We start from the raw sequence: 15,655 nt of genomic DNA, 5'->3' as shown, positions 1-15,655 counted from the left end.
GAGGATGGAGCTAGGCTGTTCTCAGGGTGGCAGGTGACAGAACAAGAAGCAATGGTCTCAAGCTGCAGTGGGGCAGGTCTAGGTTGGACATTAGGAAAAAGTTTGTCACTAGGAGGGTGGCGAAGCACTGGAATGGGTTACCTAGGGAGATGGTGGAATCTCCATCTTTAGAGGTTTTGAAGCTGCGCCTTGACACAGCCCTGGCTGGGATGATTTAGCTGAGGTTAGTCCTGCTTTGAGCAGGGGGTTGGACTAGATACCTCCTGAGGTCCCTTCCAACTCTAATACTCTATGATTCTATGAAGGGCTTTGGATCAGGCCCTTTCATCAGTGGAAAAGAGAGCAGAATCAGTGGGAGTTGTGGGTGATCAGGATCAGGTGCATGAAGAGGGACTGAGACGCTTTCACATACAAGGCACAGAAATGCAAAACCCTAAAGCAACAGTTTCCTCCGAAATACAAAATCCACATAATTCAGGAATCTCTAGGGCTTCTGCTGCTTTTTGTTGCTGTTTAGCGATTCTGAAGAGAAGCACTTGAGTTAATAAGGAACAAGGACCATTGACTAGCTCTGTAATTACATGATATTTACTTACTGGTTATTCATTTATAAGTTTACATCTGTTCGTGGTAACACTTGTGCTGTGTAATCTGCCAGGCAAAAACAACCATGTAATTATTCTTCAATAACCCTGCAATCCCTACAGTTACAGATCTGATTTATGGTTATTTATTCCCTGCAAAAGGGGGGGGGGGGGCAGAAGAGGAAGATCTCAGTATGAAGAAATGGCAAAAATGTACTGGATCTAATTCTGTCTTCTCCATCCTCCCTGAATGCTCCCAGTGCTTGGCCGGATGCTTGGAGAAGGTGCTACATGCGGAAGTATTTTGGGATTCCCAGAGGGCTGGGCTGGTACCTGGCAGTCCAGCCACGTTAAGAGGCAGCGTGGAACTGCTGTGCACCAGGGAAAGTGCACTGGCTCGATTTGTGACAAGTGAGACTCACAACTGGGCCCCTGCTTCCTCTTTTTTTCACAGGGGAAATAATCTGCTCCAGCCCTTTTATTGACACACCTCACTGTCCCCGATAGCTGGCTCAGTTATGTTGGCTGGCATGTTAGGGTCAGAGCCAATGCCCACCCACTCCCTGTTCACCTGCGTCAGAGGGGAAGTGAGCTGCAAACCTCTTTGTCCAGGCTCTGGTGCTGCAAGTATCCAATACAGGGGCTTACACTTCCATGCAGCCGGGCTTATAACTGAACCCGAGCTTAAGACAGAGGTGTTTGATCAAGGTCATAGCTGTACAATTTGGAGAGGAGGGAGAAGACCTTTTAAAATAACACACTCAGCTTGAAGCTCTTTTCTTGCAATCACACACACCGTGGGTTTTGAGCACCTACCCAGAGAAACCTGCTGCTTGCAGTGCGAGTTGTAGGGAGGCTGTGACTGGCCATCCTGCATATTTTTGGTTGTACTGCTTCACTCAGAGTAGAAGAGCTTTATTATTGCTTTCAGCCTCATGCCATGAGGCTTGCGCTGTGGACCAGACCAAAAAGGCACTGTCTTTGCCTTAAGCAAGTATTTGAAAGTAGCCCTAGAGCTTCCAGTTCAAATTTGTTTGCTAGATTCTTTTCTTTTCTTAAAGAAAGGCCCTGGACCAAATTCAGTTCTGAAACGAGCAGGCGCTCTTCTGTTTAGGTTCATAGATGGTGCCCACCACTGTGGTATCTGGGAACGTTGAACCTGATTCTCCTCTCACTGACACTTGTGTAAAGTAGGAGTGATGCTGCGGACGCCAGTGGAGGTGTAAAAGCATAGGAAGCTCGCAGTCCAATGCCCACTGAAGTCCATGGAAAGACTCCATGGACTTCAGTAAATATTGGATTTGGCCGGCAATGAGAGTAGCATAAGGCCCATTGACTGAACTGGAAGTTGAGCTTTGCTCCCATCTCTGCTTGGCCACTGAGATGTGCTGGTGTCTTGAGCCATTATTTCCATCGGGCGCACGTGCGTTGGTCTGAACTGAGTGTCTTGGCATTAGCCTGACAGCTGTCACACACCAAACAGATTGGGAGAGAGGAAGAAACTTGTCTTTCAGAGAAACATTCATCTAGGACTGTAGTCCTGAAATTGTACACGTGTGGTTTCCTTTCAAGCCTTGACTTCAGCCAGAAGCTGGCCTGAATTTGAACCACACTTGTAGGGAAGTCAAGGCAAAGGCTAGGCACTCCTCATGCGTCAGAAATAGACATCACAATAATTCAGCCCCCTACCAACGTGAGTCTTAGTGAAGATGAACTTTGCAGAGAGACCCTCTGTGCTGGCGGCGAGGGGAATAAGGATATGGCAGTAGCAGGGTTGCTAAAGCAATGGAAATGGCTAACAGGTGAAATCAAAACAGTGGAAATACCAAATAACATCAGATTGCTCTTGCTGATTGACAGGTGAGCCGGTCTCAACTCCACAAGCAGGCGTTTTCCATCCTTTAAACCTATCGGTCCAGCTCTTTATGCATTGCCTGTCACAGCAAATTGGCTGAGGGTGACAATACACTAAAATGTATAGTAGCACAGGGTAGCCTGGTCAGTATATTAACAATAACCAAATTAAGTAAGGTACGATATTCTGTATATCAGTTGGGCTGTTAAAGTGAAATGTCTGTGTCTGACAATCGTTGCTTGGAAGTGCTATTTCATGTCTTTGTCTGTACATAAGCCCCAGTGTTTGGCATTTTGCTAATATTGTGAAGTTTTATTATAGAATTCTGGTGTAAATAACTTTATTGCTACTTAGCCTCTGGTATCCTGTATCCGTGCAGAATTACTTCAAAGCTGTATTTTTTTTCTGTATGTCAACATACACTTTTTCAGTGAGCGGGACATTCAGATTTGCAGTTTGTTTCCTGGGTGTTTTCCTTTGCAGGTTTATATTCTTTTGTTGTATTATTTTCTTCTTTAATCTTTCAGTACCCAACTCATCTTGCTGTTTTAAAAAGAACATTGTGGTCTGATATCCAAGCCTTTTATCTACATAGGTTTAGAGTTTTGTTAAAACTGCATGTCCCTGCATACAGATGATTGTAATACACTCTCCTTTACTGAATGGATATTACTGTATTAAATCAACTACACTCAGTGTGGGTGTGGTTCTCTCTTTAGGCCTGTGCAGGTCCAGCCTGAGTGATGTCAGGACCAGAGCTTCATTGTTAAAATGCTATTGCCCTTTGATAGCTCTGGAACAGCAGCAAATGAAATAAACTTTCACCATAACACTTACAACATATTTTCTTTTCATGTGAATTTTGCTTTGGTAAAGGAAATCCTCTCATGAAGTCACTTCCACAATGCTGGAGCTATCAGCTTCAGGTAGCACTTAGAAGGGAATGCCGTTTTCCTGCCTTATCATGCCTTTTGCTACTCTGTCAAGGCTGCTGATTAACAATGCTCCTGGCAGATTTCTTACTCAGTGGCTGAAATCTCCCAGACTGATTTCACACCATCATTAGCGAGTGTGATAACTTTGAGTCATTACCCCCCTGGGCCGGGCTTGAACCAGCCACACAGAGGCAAAAGGCTGTTACTTGTAGCTAGTCCCCTGAATTATCCAGCTGCTTCAGGACATTTCCTCAGAGAAAGGCTAGAAAGATGATTTTCCATGACCCCTGTGTACTCACACTCATAGTGGTGTTATTCTTCCAAGCTCCACCTACGACACCAAAATGAGACACTGCTCAGATTAAGTTGTGTAGCTCTTTATAACTGTCCCTCTTTTCCCCCCGAAAGCTTTGACTAGCAGTGACGTAGTCAGCAATGTTGACTTACTATCATTGAGCTGCCACTATTAGGGCCTCCATTGATGTTCAGGGGGGCAGTTACACCTCTCAGCTATTCTTTCAGGCTGTCTGCAATCTGGTTCACAATTTGAAGGTTATCTTATAATTTTAAGAGCTAGATACTTTGTTTTACAGATAACTGAAGATTCTAAAGCACATGATGGAAACCCTGGAAAAAATACCAGCCTGATGAGCTACTATAAAACAGCCCAATCTGACCAGTGCATAGGATCCCTCTTCCCAGTTCCTGTAGTTCTGTTTGTTGTACTTTAAGAGGGCGGGAATTCATATGCTTCTTTCTCTGCCAGGCTTCCAAATTAGCAGCTCAGAGAAGCCATCTAACACAGCTGGAAAATGATACCACCCCCAAAGTAGCATGAATTGATTGTATAAATGGGGGGTTCTTTAATGCCCACAGCTACTGAGGCCTTGGTTTTATATCTCAGCCAAAAGATGGCACCTCTAGTAGCACTGAACCTCCTGATTGTCTCACTACTCTTTCATAGGAAAAAGTAATACCTATTGAATCACCAGCATCTTAGATACTCCTTGGATGTCTCCCACCAAAGCAGTGGTCCAGCCCGAAGCTACACAGATTGCCTACAAGAGCTGATGGGACCATCAAAATGTAAAGTGGGAGGGCTGCAAACAACGATGGTGGGGGAGGAGGCAAGGACTCAAAAGAAGCATCGCAAAAACCAAAAGCTGACCAGAGAACTGAGTGCGAATCACAGCCGTTTAAGAGACGGGCGCGGCAGAGGAAGCTAAGCCGTTTGAATGCACAGCGGGGGCATTTCAGGGCCTGTGACATGTCACGCTTCAACGTTACACTGAGCCGGCAGGACGGCAGAGGGCCTGCATTGTCCGCGCCGGGATCTGTGGCCACCCACACAGCTGCCGGTGTTGGCAGAGCCGATCCCCAGCCTGCAAACGGTGCCCGATCCTGTCTACACTAGAGGTGGGCCGGGGGCTAACCCCAATGCGGCCCAGCCCTGAACTGGCCTGTCCTGGGGATGGCAACCCTGGACGAGCCCTTGTGCTGGGCACCTGCCAGCCAGATTCCCAGCTGGTGGACGGGCGGTGGGGCATAATGGCAAGGCTGTTCCCTGCGGGGACCCTCCAGGGGCTTAGTCCCGGCCCCATCGCCCCCCCCCCCCGGAACCAAAGCGCGGCGGGGCGAGTTCCCAGCCGGAGCCGGCACGGCGCGGGCTCCCGACCGGAAGTGCCCTCCGGAGGGCTCTTTAGCGGGTGAACCTGCCGGGGGCGGGGCTGTCGAGGCGGTTGCTGGGGTCAGGGCTCAGCGGCATGGGCCGGAGCCGCTCCAGGTCCCCCCCGCGGAGGGGTGAGTGCCGGGGGGGAGGGGCGGAGATACTGCGACACCCCCTGGAATAGAGGGGGGGGGCGGGGACTCAGATGCACCCCCCCGCCCCCGGAGCAGGGAGGGAGCCGCTGATCCGCGGCCTAGGGCGGGGGGAGCCGGTCTCTGGAGGGGGGACGGGCCCCGGCCCCCTGATCCTCGCCCTGGGGGGGCGGGTCAGCGGAGAAGCGAGGGGCGAAGAGATCCCGGTGGAGGGGGTCCAAGGAAGCCACCCCCCCCCCGGCCTGAGAAAGGGGGAGGGGCCCCCACGGATCCATGATCGGCGGGTGGGGGGGGGTGTAAATGGAACCTGCCCCCCCCGCACAAGAGAACGGCGGGTGGGGGATGGGGAGAAGGGTTCCCACCCCCGTGAGAGAAGGGAGGGACCCCCAGATTGCTATGGGGGGGTCAGTGGATGGTATCTCCAACAGGGAAGGGAAGGCCCCCCCATCCCGGCCCTGAGGAGGGTAAATGGAGGCTACCTGTTTCTCCGCCCCCTCCTGCCCCCGAGAGATGGGAAGGCCCCAAATCCTTGCTGGGGTGGGTGTGTAAATGGAAGATATTCCCCCCCTCTTCCCCCTCAGCATCCAGGGAATGGATCAAGGCTCTGGTCTCCGTCAGGGAGGGAGCCTGTAAATGCCTCTCCATCAAGGAAGGCAGGCCTGCCCTGCTCTCTGCCCTGATATGGGGGTTGAGTTAGAGAGAGCTCTGCAGGGAGGGGAGGGACCCCAGGAAGCCAGTCCTAATAACAGGGCAAAGGGGAAATGTATTGCATAGGGAGGTAACAGTCAGGCGATCTCTTTCCCTATCCTGATACGAGGGTGGAGGGGAGATGTACCACAAAGCAAAGGAAGGGGGGACACTGTTAAAGGAATGGCAATAAGCCAGCACCTGAATCCAGTCTACCTGTGGCAGTGGCTCAGTGGCCAGGATCTTGTCTGTAAGGAGGGATGGTCCCTACTTCTATTTTAGTAACAGAGCTTTGACTGTTTTCCCTCCCTTTGCTTCTCTGAAAAGTTGAGCCCAGAATTTTGCAACACACATCATTCTGCATCCCTCATCTGTCGTCCTCTGCTCTCGCTGGCCCTAGGAGTAAGCCTCTTTACCTCTGAGCAGGGCTTGAGGTTTAATGAACAGGGCGAAAAAACTCCCTTGTGCGTTTTTTTAACACCAAGTTTAGGCATAGCTGATACTCTTATAAACACGGGTTTACTGAAGCTATAACAAGAGTTGTGATAGTTCCAGCTAGCCAACACTAATCAGCACCCCCACTTGTTCCCCAATCATGGCTTCTTTCAGAACGTAGGCGCTCTCGTTCAGCGTCCCGGGAGAGGGAGAGGAGGCGACGGGAGCGTTCGAGGTCCCGAGAGAGGGACAGGAGGAGGAGTCGTTCCCGTTCTCCGCACAGGAGGCGATCCAGGTGAGGGGGAAATATCTGAGTTCTCTGAAGACAACAGGCCGACTTCTAGTTGACAGCCCCATTCCCCTGTTGTTCCTATTGGTTCCTATTGTATTGTTTGTTTGTAGTGCGGTAGCACCTTGGGTCTCTTATCATGGGTGAGGACTCCATTGTTCTAGATGTTGTACAAACACAGAACAAAAAGTTGGTCCCAGCCCCAAAGGGTTTACAATTTAAAGATAAGTCAACAGATAGATACAAGTAGAAGGGGAGCACAATAAGACAATGCCAGTCATTGTAACGCTCCGTAATCATTGCTCTATTTCCCTGGTGCCACATGTAAAGTTGCAGGTGGGATTGTAGTTGAGCATTTGTTGTAGATTCAATCTCCAGCATTTATTGCAACGTTAACTGCTGCAGTAGTTTCCCCTTTTGTTGTTAGATTGAAATCTGTACTCGTGTGAAATTCTAGGTCCCCGAGACGGCACAGATCCAGCTCCTCTTCCCCGACCCGGCAGAAGGAAAGACGAGATGATGAAAAGAAAGAAAGCAAAGACTCCAAAAGCAAAGAGCGTCAGATCACTGGTAACAGAACAGAGCCCTAACCTTGGGAAGCAAAGCTGCCTCTTGAGGCTTCATGTTTGTCTTACCTTGATATTTAGAGAACCAGTTAAAATATACTGGACTTAATTTAAATTAAGTTGGAAAATGGAGTAGATGCCCACGAAAGTGAGGGCCTCTGGAACTCCATAAATGAGGATTACTAAAGGCAGGTGCTAGTCAAACTTTGCCTGCATAGTCCTTTCCCATCTGCTAGTCTAGTGCACCCCAGCCCTTGACCAATGCAACCCTTTTTAATAATACTTTGTCCTCCTAGGCCCCGTTCCATATGCTTAGTCATAGTTAATGCACAAAACTATTCTGGAGGAGAGATGAAATCTCATGCTTTAGGACATAATTCAGTTGCTAACTAGTAGGAGTTAGGCTGTGACCTTCATGTGGGACAGATCATCTCATGCTGCCTACTTTGGGGTTCGTGGCATTTTCCTCTGAAGTATGTGGTGCTGTCCACTGTCAAAGACAGGATACAGAACTAGATGGACCTTGGGTCTGATCGAGTCTGGCAACTCCAGTATTTCTGCAGTTGGTTCTTCCGGGGCAGACACTTGCGGCTTTGTGGAGGCCCATTAATTGCAGTGGCACTCCGTGTCAAGCTGAGTGATCTCAAGTGCCCTTGCAGATCTGATCCCAAGATCCAAGGCCTGACAGCGTCTTTGATCTAAGAGGATCTCTAAGCAATTTACAAATGTTAATGAATTAGGCATCACACACAGGATGAGATAAATAATTTTCCCCATCTGTAAAATGGGGAACTGAAATACAGAGTGGTTGTGGTTTGCCTAACATGCAGCCCATCGACAGTGTTCACGCAAATGGAATGCAGCTCTCCAGCTTATTAGCTGTGAGTTTTAAAGGGTTACTTTAAAAGTAATAGGTAAAATTGAAGTCAGTGAAAGTTTTGTAGGGGGTGGCAGAGTGGTGTGATGATGATTTATCAATATTACTAACAAGGTAGTTCACTTTCCTCTGTGGTGGTTTTTTTTTTTTTTTAAAGCAACATTTAGCAAGTATCTCAAGTGTATGTGTAAAAAGACAAAAAAGAAATTGAAACCGCAGCATCACCTCTAGAAGCGTTTTCCCTTCCATTTTCTGTTGCCTCCTATATCCGACCTTCATCATTTGTCATTGTATTCTTTTAGTTATGTATCTGTCTAGCTAGGTTGCAAGCTCCTAAGGGCTGGGATCCTGCCCTCCTAGCCTTCTGTAAAGTGCCATGCACATGTGTAGTACAATGTAACTAATATGTGATTAAGACTGGATTTTAAAAAATACCTGAATTTCCTTCTGCTCTTCTTATCGTTCTCTTTGCTCAGTTCTCCACTTGTACAATATTTGCATTGACAACACTGTAGTGGAATGTTTGTTTGTTTAAAATATTGTTTTCTTTGGTATTTAAAAGCGCACTAACTTGGGAATATTTTTATTACATGTTGTAAAAACAAACATCTGTGAAACCTCCATTTTTTTGGGGGGGGCCATATCTGACCTTGCATTGTTCCTCTAACCACCGGACCAGTTTTCTGTTCCAAACCTTTGTTTGGGGAGATCAGAGCCAGTTATGCAATATACATAATGGTTTTATCATGTACACAAATCTTTATTCCCCATCTTCCTAATCAGTGTGTTCAATAAGCTTCTGGTAAGTTTTCTTAGTATTATAGTTAATACCCCTCTTGTATCTTTTTATCTTTTTAGAAGAAGATATGGAAGGCAAAACAGAGGAGGAAATTGAGATGATGAAAACTATGGGATTTGGATCCTTTGACACAACAAAAGTGAGTGGACTGTCCCACAGAACTTGAGTAAAAAGTCCTTGCCTTTTTCCTGATCATATTTACAATTCATTCTTGGGTATAGCCAAGCTGTCCTGCTAAGTTTAGGAACAATAACTTTTCAAGAGGATGGAGGAAGGTTAGCTGTTTTGATGTAACGTTTACTCCTGTTGGAATTCTGCAACAGTACAGTGGCTCCAAATGCAATAGTTGCAGAATTCCAACAGGAGTACTTTATTAAACTCTGGATGCTACCGGTCTGTGTCTTAGATTTTGAATTTGTCAGTAAGTTGCAAGAAATAAGTTACCAGTGTACTGCAGCTTGGCGTCAGAAGAGTATTGTGCATAGGGACTACAATGGAGAGCCAACATTGATCTTCTAATAGAGAATGAGCACGGGACTTCAGCATGCTCGTCATGATGGGCAGCTTTGCCACCCAGGTGCACTCACAAGATAAGTAAGGTTGGGCCAAGTCAGTGCTGTGTTGAGACAGAGGGAGTCTTGAACAGATACCCCAGTGTGGGGCTGTGCTTCTAGTGGCACACTCTTTCAGATGAAAGAGAAACCCTTTGGGTTTCCTAGGGAGCAGGACTTCCTGTACTGGCTTCTATTATGCAAAAATGTGTATCAGTTTTCGTTGTTGCTTGCCTCGGCTGCGTTTGATCTTCTAGTTGCAGAGCTTGGATCAGCATGGAAATGCCTTTTCCTTTAGCCTGATTCTATACTTCTTCATAAGGGTGTGATTCTGCAAACACTTAATACCTCCCCTGGGAGGTAGGGAGGTATCATCCCTCTCTTACAGATGAGGCATGATGGTACGCAGATATTAAGTGACTTGCCCAGGGTCACACAGGGAACCTGCAGCTGAGCCAGAAATTGAGCCCCAGTCTCCTGGGTCGCAGACAAGTGCCCTATTCTCTAGACCATCCTTCCTACTCCTGTTCCAAGCCCTGTCAGGGCCTGGTTACAATGTATATAAACAGTGTCTCCTATCCATGCTGTTACACTAAGCTGTGTCCTGCCACTGTTCTTTATGGAACCCCCTGGCTGCTGATGGGCGTTGCATCAAATCACAAAGCTCAGTGTTGGCTCTAGGAAAGTGATTAGCTCTTGTTGCTAATTGCGTCCGAAAAAGGAAGTTCCGTTCCATTTGTTAGTTCCATTCATCTGCATTGTAAAATTAACCGGGCAACAATCTAGTAAACTGTTACTGGTTTCAATTTACGTGCTGTGTTGTAGTCGTGTCGGTCCCGGGACATTAGAGAAACAAGGTGGGTGAGGTGATGTCTTTTATTGGACCAACTTCTGTTCTCTTCAGGTCTATGTAAGCTCAAAAGCTTGTCTCTCTCTTGCCAACAGACGTTGATCCAATAAAAGACATCACCTCACCCACCTTGTCTCTCGTTTCAACGTGGCTTTCTTAAGAATGACCTGCATCTAACCCAGTGTGTTGAGCCCAGGTCTACAACCTTTGCCATTATGTTTCTGCGCCTCTGTACAACACACTGAGTTTTGGACCTCTCTTTCCCATTGTATTTTTCAGGGGAAGAAAGTGGATGGCTCTGTAAATGCCTATGCAATAAACGTGTCACAGAAGAGAAAGTACAGGTTTGTGTTTCTACCACGTGGACAGACTTGCTCTGATTTGGAGACTGTAGTATCTGATGTCTGCATTGGTATGTTGGAAAAGACATCATTTCTTTTCCAGGACAGTCTGTTTCGGAGAAGGTTTTGTAGTCCTGGTGAGAAGTATGGTGGTCTCTAGGTTTCTTGACTGAGAGGTTATTCTTGCTTGTGCTTGTTGATTTTACATCTAAGCATTTGTTATCCTGTGCTCAAAACAGATGTGTTTTGCCTCTGGTGTCTCTGAATCTCCATTGCTGATGGAAAGAGGGGTGAACCAAAGAACAAAGGTGCACAGACTTCCTATTTAGATACATTCCAGAGGGGTAGCCATGTTAGTCTGTATACAGCAAAAACAACGAGAGTTCTGTAGCACCTTAAAGACGAACACATTTCTGCAGGCATAAGCTTTCGTGGGCTGCAACCCCCACTCCTCATGCATCTGACAAAGTGGGTTGCGGTCACGAAAGCTTATGCCTGCAGAAATGCGTTCGTCTTTAAGGTGCTACAGAACTCTCGTTGTTTAGATACATGTAACTTCAGAGCTCTGCTGCTGTGGCAATAAATGCACTGTAAATACTTGGCTAGAGTGGTACAGAATGTCCCTACCCCCAGGAATCTTCTCTCTCTGCTTCTTGTAACTACCAGAAAAGCCTACCTTCTCTTTTTTGCACCCCGACATCTCTAAGCTAAACTGAAAGCACCTGTGAAAGGTACTGTATTGATGACCTTTGGGACTGATGTCCTTTAGCCATTGACCAGAAACAGCCTTGCAAGTGTCCAAACCAATGTGCCTGAGCCTGACACAAGCCAGATTTGCACTAGAATCCTTTGCCAATATAGCACTGTCGTGCAGGGATGTGCTGTCTATTTTACCAACATTTCTAAATCGGCAAAAGCCCTAGTGCAGATGCAGTTATATTGGCAGAAAAGTGCCTTTGCTGGGATTTATTTTGCTCACTAAATTGGTAAAAGTTATACTGGCAAAGGCACTTTTTTGCCAGTATAAGCTCCATCTAGACTTGGAGGATTTGCCAGTGTCAACCTGACCATAGTGAATAGCACCAGTGGTTGGGTGAGTTCTCCATGGATCATTCAGCTGTGACTTCTTTGCTCAGCTTCCCATCAGAAATGTTAGTTAGTGCCAATCCTGTTGTCTCACAAGCCCCTGACAAGCTTTCGGAGAGTGGCAGCAGCATTCTGTCTCAGCCCACCGGGGCTGGATTTCCACCAGCATGTCGTCGTCGTCCCCCCCCCCCCCCCCCCCTCCCAAAAAAAAATCCCAGATGAGTAGATTGGAGCCTCTAAAACTCAGCTCAGGTACAGACAATTAGTTTCTAATGATGCTGATTTCTTTCCCCTCATCACAGGCAGTACATGAACAGAAAAGGTGGATTCAACAGACCTTTGGATTTTATTGCCTGATGTCTAGTCTTGTTACCTTTGAAGAATGACCTCTGGAGCACGAGTGGCTAACATTTTATTGTCTTGCTGTGACTTGTGTGTGCTGGTATCTCAAAGACAGGATCCCAGCTTCTCACCCTAAAACAAAATCAGCTTATTTATGACAGTCCAGAAATGCCTGCTTGCCTCCTAGGAAGAGAGGGTAAAAATGATGCTTTCTAGAAACATTGGGTTTGAATGTATTCAGGCCTCTTTTGTTCTCCGTCAGGACTTTCCTGTTTGATGTATTATTTTTTATTTCTTCTATGAGTTTTTTAAAATAACTAAATATTGTCCGTTACAATAAAAACCAGTATATATTTACCCCCCACCCCATTCTTAATAGGTGATGGCATTGCTCAGGAATAAAGCACCAGAGAGGAGGCTGTTGTAGATGTGTCTGGGCAGTTATTTGCCTGTCAAACAGAGGGCTAAGTCACTCTGAAGATAAACATGGTTTAGGGTTTAAAACAGAAACAGGATTATTTTGAATGTTGCTCATGGGGAAAATCTCAGGGAGCCATGCTGTATTGGGCCTGGTTATTGAAAGAGAATTGTTTTCCTAATTTAAGATTCCCCACCCCGCCAGTCCCTCCTTTTCACTTAACTCTTTCCTTACTAGTTAATAATCAAAGTTGTCATAAACCACCGAGCAGGCTAGCATAGCATCGTGTCAAAGGGTTGCAGCGAGTTTACCTACGGTTTTGGTTTGGAAAAACTTAACAGGTGTTGGAATATTCTGCAGTTTTCCTATTTATGTTTACAGATTTCTTACTTAAAATTCTTCTCGAGGCTGATTGTTCTCTGAGAAACATTTGGAGGTAAATCTGGGTTATATATTAAAGACCCAGAGGTGATACATGTAATGCCTTTCCCTTTCATTGCTTACTATGCATCTAGATTATTTTATAAACAACCTTTTTCAAACGCCATGGTTTGTTTGCTGTACCAGTTCACACATACCAGCAGGTGGCAGCACAGGCAGTGGCTGATTTCAGGTGGTGGTTTAAAACTGAATTCATAGTGTAGACCACATGTCCATGAGACACAGTGCCTAATAGACACCTCTGCTCCCATTTGCAATCATGTAGACCACCTCTCCTCCCATGCATGGCTGCGTAACATCCCACTGGCAAATACAGCAATTACATGGCAAAGTAACATTTGCAAAGTGCATGTATTTTAGCTCTTCCTAGTACAAGAGCCAGTGCTTGTCCTTCTTCGAAAAATATTACTCATGCTGTCTATTGTTCATCTCTTCTCAATGTGGTTTGTGGGACCGGTCTGCCGTCTGCACTACCAGCAGCTGCTCCTAGTAGTCATGTGATGCTGCTTTCTGAGGTTTTGGGAACTGCTGATCTAAAGTTTATGCAGCTAGTTAAAATCTCTTGTATTCATGTACCTTTTAACCTCGGAGATCTGACGAGCAAATAGCCTTTGCCTTAGATGACCTGTTTTTCTTTTTTAATCAAGCTCAGTATCCGGGCCTTGGCCGTTGATATCCTTTCCAAAAGTCCCTCTGCTGCTCTAGCCTTCCCGTTTTATCAGAGCTTTACTTGTAGCCTCACTGACCATTGATAAGCAAAACATGATTGTATATTTTCCTTTTCCCCAACTAATCTGACAGAGGGAACAATCCAGATTAAAGTCAGTGACCTAAAATGGCATCAGGATTTATTCCCTACAGGCTGGGACGATGTCTCTCAGTCAGAAACAAGTAATGCCAAGCACAAGGTGAACCCTGCCCCTGGAGCCTATTGCCATCTGAAATTGGGCAGGGAAAAGCAGTAAAGAAAGGTCTTGCCAGAGCCTGTCTAAGCAGTGAGTAAAGATCATCCTGCACATGACACAAGCAGACAGAGGGAATTGACAACCTGCAATGTAGAACTGCCAGGCACTAGGCGAGGAAGAAGATTTTCTAAGGCACAAATAAGTTTCAGGTGCTCAGCGTCTATTGATCTTTCAGTGGGAGCTGCTTGCCTAAAGTGTCCTTTGTGCTTTCAAAAATCTCCCTGATGCCTGGAGAGGGCAAGCCAAAATACCCTGCAGCCACTTCTGTTCGATACTGAAGACCAAAACATTATTTACCTGTTGAACACACTTGGAAAAAAAACATCCACTTATGGGCATTACTATGTGTGTGCTGTCAGTTTCTGATGTGTACTCCTGCCCATGTTAAAATCATGCCTTCTTGGATTTCTTTTAGCGAGGCGGGGAGAAAGAGAGATCTGGAATTTTATATATAGACCCTGAGAGTGCTGTCTGCACCCTAAAGACCCACAGTGGGTCACAGTAGAGAACCTAAAGCTTGTAGAATATCTAAATGTCTAACATAGCCTAATTTGTGCTGGCTTTTGGAATTTTTCCCCATGAGGAAGATTCTGGTTTACATGAGGACCATGATCGTTGTCGTCCGTCCCGTCTCTCTCTCTCCCCCCCCTCCCCCCCCCCCCCCCCAAAAAAAAAAAAAGCAAACAACCACAGTAGAGATGAAGATGTTTTGGTAAAGTCCATGCCTGATTCTTAAGCGCAGGCAGGATTCGAGGTTTCTAAGGGCCTATGACAAGCATAGATTAAAGCAGCGTGGAGGACAGTCTTTATTTCAAGGCTTTATCCTACTATAAATCTTGATTAGCAAACACATGGGGAGGTTGGACAGAGGCCTTCTGTTTTGCTGGCCTCAGATAAATTCCCTCTGGTTGCCTGAGCCATGTCAAGGCAGCAGGATGTGATAGAGAGTATTACTACTTTAAATCCTTAATTGATTAAAAACTGGTTGTCACAAGCAAGTGTGCGGTTGTCCTAGAAAAACATGTCCTGGTTTTACCAGGGGGGCAGGAAGATGAATGCTGCCCCCTCTCACCTAAACCTGGGAGGTGACTGCTGCCTGAGGGACTCCCTACCCTGACAGCTGCAGAAAGGAAAGCTCTTAGTCAAGCATTAACTTATCTTTTCTGGGCATTAGGATCATGTGCTGCTGCTCTGGGAGATTTTGTCCTGCATGTCTCACTGGGGTGCAACTCCAGCAGTCCTTCTGTAACAATATAGAGTAGCTTAACTCCAGGTATTTCAGGAATCCACCTGCAATGAACATTGTACACACACCCAACACTACTAGCCACATGCTTAGAGATGTAGCCAAGCACTGTCCTTGGGAAAATTGAAGGATTGGAAGCCATGGTGGTGTTGTAATCAGAGATGTGCCCTCTGTCACAGTAGGAAATCTGCAATTCAAGCAGCATCCTTAACAGATCCCTAGGGAACTTTTCTCTACTGATGTATATTCCTACTATCAAAGTAATACTGAGCCTCTACTTTGCTGTTGCCCAACTGTATCCTGGAGACTACTGAGTTATTGCAAGTGTAGTAGCATTAGCAGCTGAAAAAAAAATGCAAATTCTGTCACCCTCTGAAACATAGTCAATCACCCTCTCTTAAAAGTTGGGTAGACTGAGTGCTCTGGAGCAGCAGAAATGGAGAGAAGATGGTAACAAGCTGGGATATAGAGGGGAAAAGGAAAAAACTAAGAACAGATGAGGGGGAGAGGCCGGATTGGAAAAGAGAGAATCTTGTGGAGTTAGCAAGAGTTTCAGGGGAAAGCAAATAT

General features: G+C 46.2%; 1 protein-coding gene across 2 annotated transcripts; it reads left to right on the top strand.

The window, feature by feature from the left end:
* The first annotated feature begins 4,597 nt into the window (after positions 1–4,597).
* On the top strand, positions 4,598–14,404 carry SNRNP27 (small nuclear ribonucleoprotein U4/U6.U5 subunit 27). Of its 2 annotated transcripts, XM_067532359.1 has the most exons (7): positions 4,598–5,174; positions 6,489–6,609; positions 7,061–7,173; positions 8,905–8,984; positions 10,526–10,590; positions 10,827–10,895; positions 11,976–14,404. In XM_067532359.1, the coding sequence occupies exons 1-6, from the start codon at positions 5,138–5,140 to the stop codon at positions 10,864–10,866; spliced, it is 456 nt and encodes a 151-aa protein (XP_067388460.1). In that variant the 5' UTR covers positions 4,598–5,137; the 3' UTR covers positions 10,867–10,895; positions 11,976–14,404. The 2 variants fall into 2 exon arrangements, with proteins under 2 accessions (XP_067388460.1, XP_067388459.1); XM_067532358.1 differs by lacking the exon at positions 10,827–10,895 and having other exon boundaries at positions 4,996–5,174.
* Positions 14,405–15,655: the final 1,251 nt, after the last annotated feature.

Source organism: Emydura macquarii, unplaced genomic scaffold (assembly GCF_026122565.2).
Source record: "Emydura macquarii macquarii isolate MOO-44397 ecotype Brisbane River unplaced genomic scaffold, CSIRO-AGI_Emac_v2 contig_3278, whole genome shotgun sequence".
NCBI lineage: Eukaryota > Metazoa > Chordata > Testudines > Chelidae > Emydura > Emydura macquarii.
This window is presented reverse-complemented; position numbering and strand designations above follow the sequence as displayed.

Excerpts from the sequence above, each read along its gene's own strand:
- SNRNP27 (XM_067532358.1), top strand. The coding sequence starts at position 5,138 with ATGGGCCGGAGCCGCTCCAGGTCCCCCCCGCGGAGGG. Across the intron at positions 6,610-7,060 it reads CCGCACAGGAGGCGATCCAG|GTCCCCGAGACGGCACAGAT; the intron begins GTGAGGGGGAAA and ends GTGAAATTCTAG. Across the intron at positions 7,174-8,904 it reads CAAAGAGCGTCAGATCACTG|AAGAAGATATGGAAGGCAAA; the intron begins GTAACAGAACAG and ends TTATCTTTTTAG.